Source organism: Mesoplodon mirus, assembly GCF_964341445.2.
Source record: "Mesoplodon mirus genome assembly, chromosome: 11".
NCBI classification, from domain to species: Eukaryota; Metazoa; Chordata; class Mammalia; order Artiodactyla; family Ziphiidae; genus Mesoplodon; species Mesoplodon mirus.
In genome coordinates, this window is record NC_138987.1 from 81,284,951 (window position 1) to 81,298,915 (window position 13,965).

At 37.7% G+C, this 13,965-nt stretch overlaps 1 protein-coding gene across 1 annotated transcript in view; it reads left to right on the forward strand.

Moving 5' to 3' along the window:
- The window catches only part of ITPR2 (inositol 1,4,5-trisphosphate receptor type 2), a 540,309-nt gene that overhangs the window by 264,363 nt on the left and 261,981 nt on the right, over nt 1-13,965 (forward strand). Inside the window, exons 31-32 of the mRNA XM_082634919.1 lie at nt 2,086-2,337; nt 5,003-5,128. Of these exons, the coding sequence (XP_082491045.1) occupies nt 2,086-2,337; nt 5,003-5,128 (378 nt within the window). The remainder of the gene's footprint in view (nt 1-2,085; nt 2,338-5,002; nt 5,129-13,965) is intronic.

Genomic DNA, 13,965 nt, shown 5'->3' on the forward strand with positions numbered 1-13,965 from the left:
TAATGGGTAAAATCCTATGAAATGTTATAGGTTATTTAGAATGAAAGTGATTAAATTTTATATTTTTAAGTTTCAATATATAACAAAAATGGATTAAACTCTGCTTTTCAAGTGCCCTTATTACTCGGTTCCTGAAACATAGAATGGGTGTTCTTTGCTACTATTTACAGGGGACTTTGAAGGGAGTGAAACTAATGAATAGAAATTATCCATCAGTGATTCATTATATATGGAAACTTAGCTATTTAGAGTAAGTTAAAAATTTAAGAAAAGCAAATGGATGAAGTACTTCATTTATTTTGCCCTTTTCATTATGATGTTTGTCATTGAGCAAGATTTATACAATGAATGGGTTACTCACTGGGAACCAAGTGATACTTTGGAGAATACTTTGAGCCTGTTTGGGTAAATCACTCCTCTGTGACCTAATGGTTTTCTAAAGGCCTGTATGGATTAGGCAGCTTTCAAACATGGCTACAAACAAGTTATATAGTAGATTATATTGATTTGGGGGGATTTTCATAATTATGTACCTTAAATTTGAGAGTGGGATTAGTTTCTGTATTGGTACAATGTGAGTCCCTCTTGCCCCATAGAAATGTTAAAGTTAATTCAGCTTGAAGCCTTGAATTTTAAACGTAAATTATTGTTATTAACATTTAAGGAGCATTTTATACTTGTAAAATTTACCTCTTATCTATCTGTATTTACATTAACATTAGCCCTTCATTGCCTAGAAATGTGAGAATTAATTTGATTTTGGAAAATCATCATGGAAAGACTTAAAATGGGAAAGCAGCAAATAGTTAAGCCAGTCCTATGGCATTTATTAGGTGAAGCATTTCTATGTGTAAAGAAGTATTTATAATATTATATTAATATATAAATTTTTGACCCATATACATTCACTTTCAACAAAACTTTCAGTGTAAGCCAATTGTCTTGTCAATTTAAATATTTTACCAATTCAAGTAAAATAGAGAAAAAAATTACATAATCTGTGTTCTCCACCAAAATATTTCACATTGGGGTTAGAAACTTGGTACTGTAATAGGCAATAAGAATTGAGGCCTGCGCAGGTCCTGACCTGTCTGTGGTTTGGGGTTGCTATCTGCCTCATAAAGCAAAGTAAAGGGTTTGTCTTCTGGGAAGACAGAAGTCTTCTCTGCCAAAACCTCTTACATAGTTGGCATCTTCCAGGAATTGGAGGGCAGGGATTGAGACCTCTTGAGTCTGGGTTTTCAGTTGAGGTAGAGACAGAAGACAGTGGTTATGAAGTCTGGAGTGGGGTGTAGTTACCTCCAGAACTCATCACTGTTAACTCAGCCTGGGCTTCACGACAGTCAAAGTGGATTCCTCAATAAAATAATAATACAGTTTCCCCCCAAAGTAGACAAGGCATTACGGTGATTGAGCAATAAAATTACCACCTGCTGGAATTCTCCACTGAAGTTATATAAACAAAACAGGGAGGAAAATTTATGTCCTAAAAGCCCCTACATATTCATTCTTTGTCTCTCTCTCTCTTTTTTAAAAGTTGTCTTTTTCTCTTCATTTCTCCCATCTCTGCTTTTACCGCCATTCTCTACCGACATCCATGACACGTGGAATCTCCAGATTCTCGTAGAGTTGCATTTGGTCCAGTGTACTTGCTTACTTATTCTGTCACTATTGAAGGAGATGGGGATATTTTATTCTATAGTAAAATTAGACTTACGAGGTCTCTCATGCTTGGCAATGGAGTCTGCCATTTGAAGTAGAAGGAAGTAACTTCACTGGAATATTTTGCAGGTTTAATTTCAGTGGGTGACTCACTGAACAGTTTACTGTCATCTGTGTCCTTAATTCTTGCCCCTATCCACCCCTCCCATGTCTCTCTGACTGGTTTTGATAACATTCATAACTAATCACTTGACACATGCCTAGAATCTTTTTACCATCCTGCCTTGGTGTAGTTCTGCATTTGCAGTGTTATCTATGTTTTTACAAAGAGATGCACATATTTCCAGATAGACCAAGCCTTTGGAAATAACTGCAAGGATGAACATTTGGACTGCTATGTTGACTCTCTTATTATCATTTCAGTTGATAAATGGGGGTGAAGATGTGCTGATATTTTACAATGATAGAGCATCATTTCCCATCCTTCTCCATATGATGTGTTCAGAGAGGGACCGAGGGGATGAGAGTGGCCCCTTAGCCTACCACATCACCCTTGTGGAGTTGCTGGCAGCATGCACAGAGGGGAAAAATGTCTACACTGAAATCAAGTGCAATTCCCTTCTGCCCCTGGACGACATAGTGAGGGTGGTGACCCATGACGACTGCATCCCTGAGGTAAGCCTGGCAAAAGCTTAGCAGCTATAGAATTGTTATTAATTTTCAATAAGTGCCAGAAGTCCTCCTACTATTATTTATAATGAGATAATATATTTAGTGAAGGAATTGTACTTAGCTATACAATTAGGAACGTTTAAAAGAGCATAAAAAGTTTACTCTTTTGTTCTACAAGGAACTATGAAAGAGGATAAACCTTTTTAAAGTATAGCCGCTATTAGTTTACTAGAAGCTACTATAGGAATTTCTAGGTATGGCATTGTGATCAAACTGAAGAATTGACTTGTAATCTCTAGTATGTTCCTGAGCATAAAACAGATACTTCATAAATAATTCACAGTGATCAATAGGAGAGGCTAGGATGGTACTGCAGGATCACTATCAGATTCTCTAGGTTTACCTTTGCTTTATGGAATAGATGCATTCTTGGAAATATGGGCACATTTTGCCTTATTCACACATCATCTTTTACCCTCCATTCTTGTTTGGCATGACGGCAGGGCAGAAACTCATTAGAAGCTGGTTGTCTGCCAACAAGATTAACGAGGCTTCCAGGAACGTACATTGCAATAATTTTTTTCTTTTCTACCATTGTGGTGTATTGTTGCAAAGTTTATAAACATGTGATACACTAAGTCCAAACATTTTAAATCCCAGTAACTTAAAAAGGCATCAGGTTAGGTTAACTTCCCTACTTCCAAATAGTCCTACATAGTGATGGACTTGAAAGTATATTTTTATAAAATTTTGTGGAATTGTTGATACCTCAAACCAAGGGTACTTCATGACTTGATTGGTTTGAAGTAAGATGGCAAAGAAAGGAAGCATAGTGTAGTGAGTAAGTCCGTGGGTTCTGTCTTTATTTGAGGTCCTGATTCTGGCCGTGCAGTTCTCTCGGACAAACCACTCTAACCTCTTATATTCACCTACTTCACCCCTCTTCATCCTTCAGATCTTGATTCAAGCATTACTTCTTTAAGGAAGACCCTCCTGGCTTCCCATAGTAGAGTCTATAAGAGCCTATAATTTGAAATTTGATATTTGAATTTTATTAGTTAAAAATATCTATAGCCTTCACATTCTTTACCAAGATTATAAGCTAAATGAGAGTAACACCTGGGTCTGTTTGTAGTCACCATTATATTGTCTGAACCTGAACCTACATTTAATAAGTATGTTCTGAATGAATGAACGAATGGATTAAAGAATGAGTCAGAATCTTGGATCCATTACTTTCTAGCTGTGTGACTGATTCCAACAGGGTACTTCACCTTCTAATCTTCAATTTACACAATTTTGAAGTGAAATAATTATAGTATGTACCTGATAGGATTGGTGGAGGATTAAATTAAGATATTACATACAGACTGCTGAAGGTGTTTGGCATGTAACAAGCACTGAATGCATATTAACTGCTGTCAAGATGATTATGATAATGCACCAAATGACTCTGATGTCTCCATGACACAGGCACCCTGCCATGGAAGATTTGCTTCAGACCTCAGTCAGGTAGACATAAGTACTAAGAGCATGAAAGCTGACCCTGTATTCCTTATGGTTCTAACTCGGATTCTGTGAACCCTCTGAAATTGTTTACATGATTTTTTTATGTGTGTGCAATTTTCTGGGGAAATTTATAGCATTCATCACATTCTTATACAGAGAGAGAGAGAGGAAAGAAAAGAAGAGATGAGAAAAGAGAAGAAGAGGAAAGAAAAGGAAAAACAAAAACTATTGCCCTATGCACTTTAGAAATGGTATATGTTGGTGAGACTCATGCCAGTCTTTTATGAGGAACTTCGCTAAATCTGGAAAGGAACTTTACTACATCTTAAAATAATTCATTTTTTTTTTTTTTGGTAAACTGTGAGCCTACTTCTTCTCAGAAATAGTAATTTAAATGCTTTTGAATGTCAATAAAGTATTATTTAGTCAACATATTGAAGCATTGTATTAGATCTCTCTTGGTTGCAAGTGACAGAAACCCAATTTAAACTAGTTTAAATTTTAAAAGGGAATTTTATTGGCTCTTGTATTTGGGACTTTGAAGAATGGTTGTTCACATGATTCAAGAGGTTCAAACAATGTCAGAATTCCTTCTTTCTCTCATTCCCTTTTCCTTTGTGGTTTTCCCCATTCTCTTTATCTGAGCATAATTTTCCTACACACACCCGGAGAAGATGGGTCTTGGAGTCCAGGTTGACCTTGTTCCATTTTGACAATGAGAGAGGGGGAAAGAGAGATAGAGAGATAGAGAGAGAGAGAGAGAGAGAATATGAATGAATGAATGACAGAGACAGAGAAGGGGAGAGGAGGTGGGGAGGGGAGGGGGAGAGGAGGGAAGAGAGGGAGGGAGAGAGGGAAAGGGAGTACTTTTGACTCCTAGTGTCTGAAATATGTTAGACTTGGTTTACATGAAGTTCACATTCTCACACCAATCACTGGGCCCAGGGGAATGGAATACTAGGTCATGTGTTTACCCTGGGTCAAGAGGTGGAGTGTTTTAGTAAAAGAAAGGAGATGGGAATGCTCTCTGGGTACACCCAAAGTATACTATAATTTACTATAGGAAATAACACAGTTTCACATAACCAGTCATAATAGATATTTGAAGATGAAGAATAAAGAAAAAACTCACTTTCTTTTCTATTTGAAACTTGCACAGGTTAAAATCGCTTATGTGAATTTTGTTAATCACTGTTATGTTGACACTGAAGTGGAAATGAAAGAAATCTACACAAGTAACCACATTTGGAAATTATTTGAGAACTTCTTGGTGGATATGGCAAGGGTACGTTGATCATTAAATACTACTTCATGTTTAGTAAGGTTGTTGATATATATTTTGAACAGTATCAAGCATCTGGATGAAAACTTAGAATGAAACCCACTATGTTTGGATGTCATCTGTTACATTCAAAAAGTTGTGACTGAGTTTCATAAGACTGTGAGATTTAATGAGTTAATGTACTCAAAATACCAGTACAGTGTGTATGGCAGCAAGGTGTTCATTTTCACTTTTACAACTGACCCTATTGGCCGGTTAGTAAATGGAATTTTAGTAGCCTTTTTACACTGGTTAGAGATGATACTTGGCAGAGGTCAATTTGTATTCGACCTTGTATCATGAATGCAATTATAAACCATAGATGGAAGAGATCTCACGAGGTCTTGGATACTGCTTTCGGGCAGGTAGGTACTTGCAGACTCTTTAGGACCCCGCACTGCCCACTGTTGCCTATTCCACATCTTCTTTGGGAGTGTGCTCCGGTACTTGAGTCATCTGTTGCTTGCACTCATGTCAGTCAAAATACAGTCTGCTTTTTACTTTGAGTCCATTTTCTCATGTTTGGCTTTTTGGGGGGTTGGGGAGGACACATGGAGCTGGCTGGCATTTTCTAGATACTGTCTAGTGTATGTTTTTGCTCTGTTAATATTGAGTAAATGAATTAACGAAGAAAGGAGGGAAGGAATCTTTGATAGATAGCACTTAATTTTAGTTAGTATATCTTAACCCCTTTTGTGCCTGCTGAATGATAATGTCCAGGGTGTATTATTTTAGTTTTTTTGTGGGGGAGGGATCTTCTCCAGTTTTCCCATTAAAATTATGGGACATAATGTTCAAATGTGAGTTTCACTAATAGGAGATAGTGTATAGCTAACTCCTTAGACTTATTATGACTTATGGTGGCCTGTCCCAGTCCTTTGGCTTCCTACATGCCTGAGTGCTGGTAGTTTACATGGGCTTCACTTAGATGTATTAGAGGAGAGGGGTTAGTGAAGTCCACATGGATGGATGCTGATTGTTATCCATTAGCTCACTGCCTTCCTACAATTCTTTCTGGAAGGAAGGAAGGCTAAAGGGATATAATAAAACATTAGCTGCAGATCCAGACATCCAAGAGCAATCTCAGATAACAGAATACATCACATCTTCCAGTCCAGGAACTCTTTTATTTAGTCAAGGCTCGCAGGTGGAATGTACTTATTTCGCCTTTGGTATGGGGTCGTGTGAGTGAGCTCTGCTGTGTTCACACATGTGTGAAGCAAGGCAATCCTGTTTTACTTCATTTCTGTAGACCTTAAAAGCCACTCGCTACCTTCCTCAGGTAGACCTGCACCTGTGGAGGAGTCATCCTGTTTTACACAGGACTTATCTACCATGCATATTGACCCCCGTGACCTTGTGAAAGCCCTTGTAAGTGACTGGCCACAGGTATCTCCAGAGACCTTGGAGTAAAGGGTGGTTTATGTGCTGATGGCTGAGCTTTAAAACTGCACGTGCAGGAAGACGTTAAAGAGATTACAGACTGATTTGAAGAGTTGCACAGTGCTATGGACTAAAGATACGCTTGAAAAGACCAAGGTCACATTCTAGGCATCATGATCTGCAAAGCTGAAAGGATTTTTATTTTTAAACCAAAGAAGGCTTGATGATAACTGCCATTGATTATGCTACCTTGGAAACAGTCTTTCCATTGATGTGTTTATTCATAAGGCTAAAGGGTATATATTCTTTTTTTTTTAAAGTATGCATGTAGGGAGGATTTTTATTTTAGCTATTCAATATTTAAGTAGACATAGTGTTATTAGTATATAAAGGCTTTAAGAGAATTTCAAGTTTTCTTGGTCTATTCAATCATTATGTCTAACCACAACAGCTCAACTATACTGCAGAAGCATTTTTTTTTTTTTTTTTTTTTTTTTTGCGGTACGCGGGCCTCTCACTGTTGTGGCCTCTCCTGCTGCAGAGCACAGGCTCCAGACACGCAGGCTCAGCGGCCATGGCTCACGGGCCCAGCCGCTCCGCAGCATGTGGGATCTTCCCGGACCGGGGCACGGACCCGTGTCCCCTGCATCGGCAGGTGGACTCTCAACCACTGCGCCACCAGGGAAGCCCAGAAGCATTTTTTTTCTTTCCTTCTTGTTTCCCTCTGATTTATAGTTTAAAGCAGCAACTCTCTTATCCCCTCATCAAGAATGACAAGGACTCACCCTTCCTACTTCAGGGAAGGGACAGGAAACCTGCCTTTTCCATATTTGGGATTTGTCTTTCTTCCCGTGAAGACAGATTAAGGAGCCACCACACACTCTCAAATTCAAGTACAAAAAAAAATATGGTTAAAAAAGTAGAATGTGGCCTTTGAGGTGAATTTTCAGTTCAGTAGAACAGTAGCTCTCAAACTTTAGTGAGCAGGAGAATTATCTGCAGGATTTGTTAGAACACATGTTGCTGGGCCTCACTCCCATAGTTTCTGATTCAGTAGATGTGAGACTTGGCATTTTTAACAAGTTTTCAGGTGATGCTGAAGCTGCTGGTCCAGCGACCACACTTTGAGAATCACTGCAGTAGAGCAAGGTAGTTAGCAATAGGCATTTTAGAGTCATTAGCCAGACCAGAGTTCAAGTTTAGATTCTGTCTCTTACTAGCTCAGTTATCCTGGGCAAGGTACTTAGCCCTCTGACCCTGAGTTTCCTTATTTGTCAAATACATACAATAATAACACATTCGTTATGGCGTTACTGGGAGGATTCAATGAGATAATATGTATAGAGCTCTTTGCACATGCTCGGCACTTAGAGAGTTGGTGCCATCATCTATTTTATCCCTGTCACGGTTAACATCACTGGTATTATTACAAGGTGATATGTAGCCTTTAAAGCAATTTCAAGTAGCTTCCCCAAGACCTGATAATTATGTTGAGGATAACCTAAAGGAGGACCATCTTACACAGGCAAGAGCCACAAACCATGTTCGTGAAGCTGGACACACACAATAGTGACTTGATGTAGAGATGGACTAAATTCAGATATTACAACAAAGTTATGAAATCCTGGAGCAACTGATTTACATCAGTGAGACATGGTGAAGGTAATCTGGAGGAAAGGTATTTGATAAATTGGACCTAAAGAATCGTAGGATCTTAGGGTTGAAAGAGACTGGCAGTCCTACAGTTCAGTTTTTAGCACCTGCCTGTATATTTCCATTTACAATGATTTCACTACTTTTTTGTGAGACAACTGATTTCATTACTGTGCAACTTTAATTGTTAGAAACCAAAATTGAGCCAGATTTTTTTTAATTTTTAAATTTTATTTTATTCATTTTCTTATACAGCAGGTTCTTATTAGTCATCAATTTTATACACATCAATGTATACATGACAATCCCAGTTGCCCGATTCATCACACCAGCATCCCCACCACCCCGCTGCTTTCCCCCCTTGGTGTCCATACGTTTGTTCTGTACGTCTGTGTCTCAAATCTCTGCCCTGCAAACCGGTCCATCTGTACCATTTTTCTAAGTTCCACATATATGCGTTAATATACAATATTTGTTTTGCTCTTTCTGACTTACTTCACTCTGTATGACAGTCTCTACATCCATCCACGTCTCAACAAATGACCCAATTTCGTTCCTTTTTATGGCTGAGTAATATTCCATTGTATATATGTACCACATCTTCTTTATCCATTCATCTGTCAATGGGCATTTAGGTTGCTTCCATGACCTGGCTATTGTAAATAGTGCTGCAGTGAACATTGGGGTGCATGTGTCTTTTTGAATTATGGTTTTCTCTGGGTATATGCCCAGTAGTGGGATTGCAGGATAATATGGTAATTCTATTTTTAGTTTTTTAAGGAACCTCCATACTGTTCTCCATAGTGGCTGTAACAATTTACATTCCCACCAACAGTGCAAGAGGGTTCCCTTTTCTCCACACCCTCTCCAGCATTTGTTGTTTGTAGATTTACTGATGATGCTCATTCTAAGCCTTTGTTGGGCTTCCCTGGTGGTGCAGTGGTTGAGGGTCTGCCTGCCTATGCAGGGGACGCGGGTTCGTGCCCTGGTCCGGGAAGATCCCACATGCCGCGGAGCGGCTGGGCCCATGAGCCATGGCTGCTGGGCCTGCGCATCCGGAGCCTGTGCTCCACAACGGGAGAGGCCGCAGCAGTGAGAGGCCCATGTACCGCAAAAAAACAAAAAAACACCTTTGTTCTGTGAATGAATGAAATCAATTAGAGTCATTCCATTGCTTCCATTTCCTCAACTAATAACGTTCATTTTCTAATTCTCACTTGGCAATATTCTTTTGTTTGTTTGTTTGGTTGGTTTTTTGTTTTTGTTTGTTTTTTACATCTTTATTGGAGTATAATTGCTTTACAGTGTTGTGTTAGTTTCCGCTGTATGACAAAGTGAATCAGCTATATGTATACATATATCCCCATATATGGTGTGAGGTGATACCTCATTGTAGTTTTGATTTGCATTTCTCTAATAATTAGTGATGTTGAGCAGCTTTTCATGTGCTTCTTAGCCATCTGTATGTCTTCTTTGGAGAAATGAATATTTAGGTCTTCAGCCCATTTTTGGATTGGGTTGTTTGTTTTTTTAATATTGAGCTGCATGAGCTGTTTATATATTTTGGAGATTAATCCTTTGTCTGTTGATTCATTTGCAAATATTCTCTCCCATGCTGAGGGTTGTCTTTTAGTCTTGTTTATGGTTTCCTTTGCTGTGCAAAAGCTTTCAAGTTTCATTAGGTCCCGTTTGTTTATTTTTGTTTTTATTTCCATTACTCTAGGAGGTGGATCAAAAAAGATCTTGCTGTGAGTTATGGCAAAGAGTCTTCTTCCTATGTTTTCCTCTAAGAGTTTTATAATGTCCAGTCTTAGAAATTTAGGTCTCAAATCCATTTTGAGTTTATTTTTGTGTATGGTGTTAGGGAGTGTTCTAATTTCATTCTTTTACATGTAGCTGTTCAGTTTTCCCAGCACCACTTACTGAAGAGACTGTCTTTTCTCCATTGTATATCCTTGCCTCCTTTGTCATAGATTAGTTGACCATAGGTGCGTGGGTTTATCTCTGGGCTTTCTATCTTGTTCTATTGATCTATGTTTCTGTTTCTGTGCCAGTACCATATTTTCTTGATTACTGTGGCTTTGTAGTATAGTCTAAAGTCAGGGAGTCTGATTCCTCCAGCTCCGTTTTTTCCCCTCAAGATTGCTTTGGCTATTAGGGGTCTTTTGTGTCTCCAAACAAATTTATGATGATTTGTTCTAGTTCCGTAAAAAATGCCATTGGTAATTTAATAGGGATTACATTGAATCTGTAGATTGCTTTAGGTAATATAGCCATTTTCACAATGTTGATTCTTCCAATCCAAGAACATGGATCCATCAGTTGGTATCATCTTTAATTTCTTTCATCAGTGTCTTATAGTTTTCTGCATACAGGTTTTTTTGTCTCCCGAGGTAGGTTTATTCCTAGGTATTTTATTCTTTTTGTTGCAGTGGTAAATGGGATTGTTTCTCTGTCAGATTTTTCATCATTAGTGTATAGGAATGCAAGAGATTTCTGTGCATTAATTTTGTATCCTGCAACTTTACCAAATTCATTGATTAGCTCTAGTAGTTTTCTAGTGGCATCTTTAGGATTCTCTATGTATAGTATCATGTCATCTGCAAACAGTGACAGCTTTACTTCCTCTTTTCTAATTTGTATTCCTTTTATTTCTTTTTCTTCTCTGATTGCCGTGACTAGGATTTCCAAAACTATGTTGAATAATAGTGGTGAGAGTGGACATCCTTGTCTTGTTCCTGATCTTAGAGGAAATGCTTTCAGTTTTTCACCATTGAGAACAATGTTGGCTGTGGGTTTGTCATATATGGCCTTTATTATGTTGAGGTAGTTTCCCTCTATGCCCACTTTCTGAAGTGTTTTTATCATAAAGGGGTGTTGAATTTTGTCGAAAGCTTTTTCTGCATCTATTGAGATGATTATATGTTTTTTATTCTTCAATTTGTTAATGTGGTGTATCACATTGATTGATTTGTGTATATTGTAGGATCCTTGCATCCCTGGGTTAAATCCCACTTGATCATGGTGTATGATCGTTTTAATGTGTTGTTGGATTTTGTTTACTAGTGTTTTGTTGAGGATTTTTCCATCTATATTCATGAGTGATATTGGTCTGTAATTTTCTGGTTTTGTAGTATCTTTGTCTGGTTTTTGTATCAGGGTGATAGTGGCCTCATAGAATGAGTGTGGGAGTGTTCCTCCCTCTGCTATATTTTGGAAGAATTTGAGAAGGATAGGTGTTAGCTCTTCTCTAAATGTTTGATAGAATTCACCTGTGACGCCATCTGGTCCTGGGCTTTTGTTTGTTGAATGATTTTTAATCACAGTTTCAGTTTCATTACTTTTGATTGGTCTATTCATATTTTCGATTTCTTCCTGGTTCAGTCTTGGAAGGTTATACCTTTCTAAGAATTTGTCCATTTCTTCTAGGTTGTCCATTTTATGGGCATAGAGTTGCTTGTAGTAGTCTCTTAAGATGCTTTGTATTTCTGCGGTGTCTGTTGTAACTTCTCCTTTTTCATTTCTAATTTTATTCATTTGAGTCCTCTTCCTCTTTTTCTTGATGAGTCTGGCTAATGGTTTATCAATTTTGTTTATCTTCTCAAAGAACCAGGTTTTAGTTTTATTGATCTTTGCTACTGTTTTCTTTGTTTCTATTTCATTTGTTTCTGCTCTGATCTTTATGATTTCTTTCCTTCTGCTAACTTTGGGTTTTGTTTGTTCTTCTTTCTCTAGTTCCTTTAGGTGTAAGTTTAGATTGTTTTTTTGAGATTTTTCTTGTTTCTTGAGGTAGGCTTGTATAGCTATGAACTTCCCTCTTAGAACTGCTTTTGCTGTATCCCATAGGTTTTGGATCATCGTGTTTTCATTGTCATATGTCTCTAGGTATTTTTTGATTTCCCCTTTGATTTCTTCAGTGATCTCTTGGTTATTTAGTAGCATATTGTTTAGCCTCCATGTGTTTGTGTTTTTTACGTTTTTTTCTCTGTAATTAATTTCTAATCTCATAGTGTTGTGGTCAGAAAAGATGCTTGATATGATTTCCATTTTCTTAAATTTACTGAGGGTTGATTTGTGACACCAGATGTGATCTATCCTGGCGAATGTTCCGTGAGCACTGGAGAAGAAAGTGTAATCTGCTGTTTTTGGATGGAGTGTCCTATAAATATCAGTTAAAACTATATGGTCTATTGTGTCATTTAAAGCTTCTGTTTCCTTATTTATTTTCTTTTTGCATGATCTTTCCATTGGTATAAGTGAGGTGTTAAAGTCCCCCACTACTATTATGTTACTGTCAATTTCCTTTTTTATAGCTGTTAGCAGTTGCCTTATGTATTGAGGTGCTCCAATGTTGGGTGCATATATATTTATAATTGTTATATATCTTCTTCTTGCATTGATCCCATGATCATTATGTAGTGTCCTTCCTTGTCTCTTGTAACATTCTTTATTTTAAAGTCTATTTTATCTGATATTAGTATTGCTACTCCAGCTTTCTTTTGATTTCCATTTGCTTGGAATATCTTTTTCCATCCCCTCAGTTTCAGTCTGTATGTGTCCCTAGGTCTGAAGTGGGTCTCTTGTAGACAGCATATATATGGGTCTTGTTTTTGTATCCATTCAGCAAGCCTGTGTCTTTTGGTTAGATCATTTAATCCATTCACATTTAAGGTAATTATCGATATGTGTTTTCCTATGACCATTTTCTTAATTGTTTTGGGTTTGTTTTTGTAGGTACTTTTCTTATCTTTTGTTTCCCACTTAGAGAAGTTCCTGTAGCATTTGTTGTAGAGCTGGTTTGGTGGTGCTGAATTCTCTTAGCTTTTTCTTGTCTGTAAATCTTTTGCTTTCTCCATTGAATCTGAATGAGATCCTTGCTGGGTAGAGTAATCTTGGTTGTAGGTTCTCCCCTTTCATCACTTTAAGTATATCATGCCACTGCCTTCTGGCTCTAGAGTTTCTCCTGAGAAATCAGTTGTTAACCTTATGGGAATTCCCTTGTATGTTATTTGTCATTTTTCCCTTGCTGTTTTCAATAATTTTTCTTTGTCTTTAATTTTTGCCAATTTGATTAGTATGTGTTTCAGCGTGTTTCTCCTTGGGTTTTATCCTGTATAGGACTCACTGCGTTTCCTGGACTTGGGTTGCTATTTCCTTTCCCATGTTAGGGATGTTTTCGACTATAATCTCTTCAAATATTTTCTCTGGTCCTTTCTCGCTCTCTTCTCCTTCTGGACCCCTATAATGCGAATGTTGTTGCGTTTAATGTTGTCCCAGAGGTCTCTTAGGCTGTCTTCATTTCTTTTCATTCTTTTATCTTTATTCTGTTCCACAGCAGTGAATTCCACCATTCTGTCTTCCAGGTCACTTATCCTTTCTTCTGCCTCAGTTATTCTGCTATTGATTCCTTCTAGTGTAGTTTTCATTTCAGTTATTGTATTGTTCATCTCTGTTTGTTTGTTCTTTAATTCTTCTGGGTCTCTTTTAAACATTTCTTGCATCTTCTTGATATTTGTCTCCATTCCTTTTCCGAGGTCCTGGATCATCTTCACTATCATTATTCTGAATTCTTTTTCTGGAAGATTTCCTATCTCCACTTCATTTAGTTGTTTTTCTGGGGTTTTATCTTTTTCCTTCATCTGGTACATAGCCCTCTGCCTTTTCATCTTGTCTATCTTTCTGTGAATGTGGTTTTTGTTCCATAGGCTGCAGTATTGTAGTTCTTCTTGCTTCTGCTATCAGCCCTCTGGTGGATGGGGCTATCT